General features: G+C 33.4%; 1 protein-coding gene across 1 annotated transcript; it reads right to left on the bottom strand.

The window, feature by feature from the left end:
* Nucleotides 1–2,913: 2,913 nt before the first annotated feature.
* LOC143594094 (casparian strip membrane protein 1-like) lies at nucleotides 2,914–4,121 on the bottom strand. Its single transcript, XM_077073493.1, has 3 exons — nucleotides 3,579–4,121; nucleotides 3,257–3,380; nucleotides 2,914–3,159 (listed from the first exon to the last, which is right to left on the bottom strand). Exons 1-3 carry the CDS (start codon nucleotides 3,869–3,871, stop codon nucleotides 2,953–2,955), a joined length of 624 nt encoding a protein of 207 aa, XP_076929608.1. The 5' UTR covers nucleotides 3,872–4,121; the 3' UTR covers nucleotides 2,914–2,952.
* Between the last annotated feature and the right edge of the window lie 1,435 nt (nucleotides 4,122–5,556).

Here is a 5,556-nt window from a genome sequence, read left to right as displayed (position 1 = left end):
CTAAACCCGGTTTTACGACCCTAAATTTATTATGTTTGGCTTATTTTATTATATGGACTAATACAATGTTATTGGGCTGAGGGGGTTTTGTGGAGGTAACCCTAACTGGGCTAGGCCCATTAGGGTACCATGATGGCGGCCATGCTCTCTATATAAGGAGGTCTCCACCTCCTTATTAACGGGTGATGCTCGTAAGAGCTGCCATCATATCATTTTTGTGTCTGTAAACAAGAGATCCTTGAGATTTCTTAGCAGTCACCTCCACACCCCCAAAAGGCCATTGCAGATCTCAAGCAACCGGAGAAGAAGATCAAGACGTGGTTCGTTCATCTCGACATCCGTGGAAACATCGTCATGGATCAGGTCAGATTCATTCATGTTTTGACAATAAGTCAATAAAGTACTAATGATATTATTTAATGCATTTATTTAAAAATTAAGATGTAATAAAGTATAGATAAGATGTGCCATGCTTCCCAACTACTTTTTCTCATTAAAAAATTTATAAATTAAAAATTAAGTTACAACGAAACTATTGTTTATTTACAACTACGATCTTGCTAGTAGATTAAAACAAAGATAACTTATAGATGAAATCAAATGAATGTCTGCGTAGTAAACTAGTTCTTTTTAACTATATAATCCACTAAATATTCTTACACTATACTTTGCAATATTTCACTTTGTTTGCACGTTTGATTATCATATCAATATGACATTCTCTTACTAAAACCCTCTTGATCTTAAGGTTTATTGATGGTTCCTTAATTCAAAAGGTATTGAGCAACTAAGTAGAATACATCCCGTAGATAGAAACGTAAATGACTCATCGTTTTATAAACACATCATGGGAATATTCTCAATATTGAAATGTTGTACGTTATGGGAAGGTCACTATTTTGTGACATTTTCTCAAAAGACGAACAAAATTCTTGCTTTTGTTAATTTAGTAACGTGTAATATATACCTATGATTTTGTTTTAGGGAAAATTCCCATAATAGCCCATTTAAAGAATGTGTTTCTAAGATTATCTCCACTAATTCAAGTTTCCAACTTTGTCTCTTTGGTATCTCGTCGCCGACGACATGATAGCGAACACCGACGATGCGTTACTGAAACAAATAAGATAACGACACGTGGGCGGAATCTGTGTTGACGATGCGTTATGTTGCTAACGTAGGGTAGCGACGATGCGTTATGTTGCTAACGTAGGGTAGCAGCGATGCGTTAGCTGATAACGCATCGCTGCTACACTATGTTAGCAACATTACGCATCGTCAACCCTATGTTATGTTAACGCATCGTCGGTGTTCACTAACATGTCGTCGGCGACGAGATACGTTTATGTTGCTAACATAGGGTAACAGCGATGCGTTATCAGCTAACGCATCGCCGCTACTCTATGTTAGCAACATAACGCATTGTCAACCATATGTTATGTTAACACATCGTCGGTGTTCGTTATCATGTCGCCGGCGACGAGATACTAAAGAGACAAAGTTGGAAACTTGAATTTAGAGGAACAAACTTGGAAATACATTCTCTAAATGGGCTATTATGGGAATTTTCCCTTTGTTTTAATAGTATTGGACTATTGTAAATATGACATTATGAACATAAATACATAGTCATCAAAACTACGGGACACAATTTCAACAACTTAATTGCTTTTAAAAAGCATTAACATATTATTTAAGACTTTAAGAGTGTATTATTTAACTTTGATATTATAACATGTGTTAAAAGGGCACTGTCTTGGCCGCAAAGGCGCAAACACACAATTGGTCCACGTGACGGTAGCAGGATGTGTTACGCCATTCCTTGTTTTATTATTAAAAGAATATTAGTATTGTTATTTTTGGGGTTATTCATTTATGCTTACTAACTTAAAAGAAATAGTTTGAGCTATTTCATAGTTATTAGATACCAAAATGGGAAACATTCAAATAAGAAGAAACAACATGTAGAGTCGTAAAGATTGTATAATGTAATCTCACGTTTTGCTATTAAGTATTATACAAATGACGGTTACATAATTGTTTCCCATTATCTCAATTCAAAAAGCGAAATAAGCAACCAAAAACAAAAAACAAAAAAAATAAGTGTAATGGTACGTTGTTGCAATTTCCAACAAGCAATTATGATTTGGTGTAGCTTCCAAAATAAAACAGAGTATGTGAGGAATTGTTGAGTATTTTGTGAGAGATTTATCAATTTGTGTCGTGGTTTTATAACAATTCATTGGAATTGCTATTTGTTTTGTCTAGTGGCCTGCAGGAAAGAGCTTTTAAAATTCATTAGTATTACTTATTATATTACATGTTGTATTTATTATATTATTATTGTCTACTAACCAAGGTTAATGGGATGAGGGAGGGAGGGGGGGGGGGGGGTTGTGGAGGTAACCTCTAACCGGGTTTGGCCTATTTAGGTTAGCGTTTCATGATGGTAGCCATTGATCACATTCACCGTGGATAATAAATTGTTAAGATATTATGTTTTTTTTATGTTCCTTTTCAATAATTATTAAAAGAAATGTGTAAAAATAAACTTTTTAATTAAGTTCATAAATATTCAGTTTATGCTAATTCATATATGTTTAAACTATAATAGTATTGGCCACATGTATCTAAATTTTGTTTATAAAATATCAAAATGAATTTTGTTTTAATCTTATGTCAGTTTGATAATTAGGGGCCGACATATATATAGGACGAGCATTCTAAAACATCTTTATGTAAATCGAAAATTTTGTCACATTAGTGAAGAAATGACATTTTGTTATCAAACTGTAAGAAGTTGTATGCTATAATTTAAAACACCAAACATTAGAAACAGAAACTAGATCAAGTAAATAATTACTTTAGTTTACAACCATTTCACTTCACACTTCAATTCAATCAATGTTGAAACACAAATCCAGAAAATGAAAACTAAACAAGCTTGAATAATCAAAGAGAGAATGCAGATAAGATGATCAAGACCATGAAAACAACCACGGTTAGAAAAGACGCCACCACCGCCCCGCTCACTTCCTGACAGAAATCATTAAACTGTTGACAAATCGCGGGCCAGTTTGCATCGTTGTTTCCATTATGAGCCAAGTAGACTATCGATGCAGCCCCACCGGCTGCAGCCGTGGTCAAAGCAACCATAACCTGTAGTCAAAACCATAGAGATAATGAACTATATATTGACAACAAATAAGAGATATATATAGATGTAAAACGACAATATTAATTAATATCATCTTACGGTGTCAAGGAATATGAGTATGGTCCGTGGGGCCACCAAATGCGGGCGAACAATGCATACGATTGATATAGGGATCGATAGTGCAAGGTAAGCGGCGGTGATGGCGTTAGCGATGACAAAAAACCTTCAATAAGATTCAAATTATGTAAACTCACTAGTAACTATTAATGACATTTAAATAAAAACTATCTATATCTATATTTCATAGGTGAACTAAAAACTATATTAATTAATGTATGAATATAAACTTATTTCAAACTATGATAAAGACTTAATTGATTGTATAAATGTAATAATGTAAATATATATTATTAAGACTTACGTAAAAGCGGGTAAATCATCAAACTCGGCTTTGAACTGAAAAAACTGAGTGAAGAATGGGAGAGTTTGCTCGGTGGAGCCCATGGCTATCGCGGCTCCTAGAGCCGTGGCAATGCCAGCTATCCTAAGAATCACATCGAATATGGCTAACCCTCTTTTGTACCCTCCCTTTGGAGCCTTTTGAACCACTGGTTTGTAGCTACTTGAGGCCGGTGGTGTAGCCAAAAGCGGTGCTTTTCCCTTCCTTTCCTTGGGTGTCTCGGTGATGTTGATGGTGGTCGAATCTCCTTCCATTTTTTAGCGAGAAAAGGTACGAAAACGAGTGTATATTGCGGTCTAGAAAGACAAAGAGATCAAGGGAAATGTTGAGGCTTGAGAGGTGGTGTGGAAAATGGATAATGAAAGAAGGTATAAATAGAGATTTGAAATGAATAAATATTTGGGTTAAACAATTTGGGAAGAAAGTAATATGAAGTTGATGGAGGAATTATAGAGTTGTTGGCACCTTTTTTTTGTTTCTAATGCCCAATATGAGAATATCAATAATCATAGTTTATTTTAAGCATGTGTATATTTTAAACAAAAGGTAACATTTATATTTTATGGTCTATATTTATATGTTGCAACAGATTATAAGGTATAACATAATATGGTATTATGGTATGGGTCATATTATAGTACAGAGTACGTGCAACATAGAAATGTGAAACAAATATGAGAGAAACATATTGTAGTTTAGGATAATGGTGAACCGATTGCGTTGTCCAACAATAGTTTCAGTTTACATGAACGAGGTTATTAAAATATGTAATGTTTTATGTTAAGTTTTGTAAGTAAAATTAATGACTTTATTAAATAAAATAAGTTTAAATGAGACTAAAATGTATTGAACTAATTTGTTTAACGGCCAGATTATCTTTATTATGTTAAATCGTATTAAACAGCTATGGTTTTGAGTCTTTGTCAAACACGGCATTTTACCAATCTTTAATCATACCCACGTATTTAGTCGAATCAAATATGATCGATTACTTTCATGATTATGCATTTATGCGTAAACATGTTTTCTCTCTCAACATTGGCTAACAATATTTTCTTGTAATCTTTTTAAGTAATACTTTATATGTGTGTATATTTACAAGTAAATCCTGTAAAGCTTCATTTTGTTAGCAGACTCCCAAAAAAAATCAAATTTGCCATGATCTAACGTAATGGTTACTAACTTACTATCTTGCGCATTTCGACCTCTTGTGTTGTGTGTCGTATCAGAAACTTTTTGCGCTTGTTACAAACTTACAATGTCAATCTCAAAACGCTAACATATTCGTCTTTTGTTGATGTTAAAAACTGAGTAAACTTATTAAAAACATATAAAAACAAGACTATCATTACCAACAAAAGGGTTGTTTGGGAATTGGGATTGACTTATTAATATAAACAAGTATCCCAAACACCCCAAAGTGAATACGCATGTACAACTCGAAAGTCAAATAAATAACAAAAACAAAGTTGTATTCTCGAATCCCGTATTTGGTTAACTAAACAACTAGATTTTCCCTACTCCACTAGGGCCCAAAAGAGGATGCTTAGCCAACAAAAACCCTATTGCTTTTTTAATTCAGTATTATAATTTATAAGTCTAAGGGTATAACTATGAATATATTTTTTTAAACTTGTATGTTTTTACTATACAAAGGAAAATAACATGTATGTTAGAATAAAAATACTGGAACGCGTTGAACAACTGGAATTTCTCAGCTTTATAGAAATTGTTGATTTAATCCCGATCTTTCGAAAACTTGTAACGTGTTTGATCCTTAACTGTGTGAACCGCTACAATAGTTATCCAAAAGTCTTTCATATATTGAACAAATTCAATTACAATAGAGATGTGGGTAAACGGATAACAAACTGCGCCGTGACCCCTTTTGAATAGCAAAACCGATCATACTAAAAACAAATTATAATTCTTTAACGTT

Source organism: Bidens hawaiensis, unplaced genomic scaffold (assembly GCF_021521415.1).
Source record: "Bidens hawaiensis isolate Kalapana, Puna unplaced genomic scaffold, B.hawaiensis_p1.1 tig00043071_1, whole genome shotgun sequence".
Lineage (NCBI taxonomy): Eukaryota > Viridiplantae > Streptophyta > Magnoliopsida > Asterales > Asteraceae > Bidens > Bidens hawaiensis.
This window is presented reverse-complemented; position numbering and strand designations above follow the sequence as displayed.

What these genes read in the sequence shown, in the direction of transcription:
- LOC143594094 (XM_077073493.1), bottom strand. Translation starts at nt 3,871, where the DNA reads ATGGAAGGAGATTCGACCACCATCAACATCACCGAGACACCCAAGGAA. An exon ending in GATGATTTACCCGCTTTTAC is followed by an intron (nt 3,381 to 3,578) that starts GTAAGTCTTAAT and finishes ATCTTATTGAAG; the next exon opens with GTTTTTTGTCATCGCTAACG. An exon ending in TACTCATATTCCTTGACACC is followed by an intron (nt 3,160 to 3,256) that starts GTAAGATGATAT and finishes TTTTGACTACAG; the next exon opens with GTTATGGTTGCTTTGACCAC.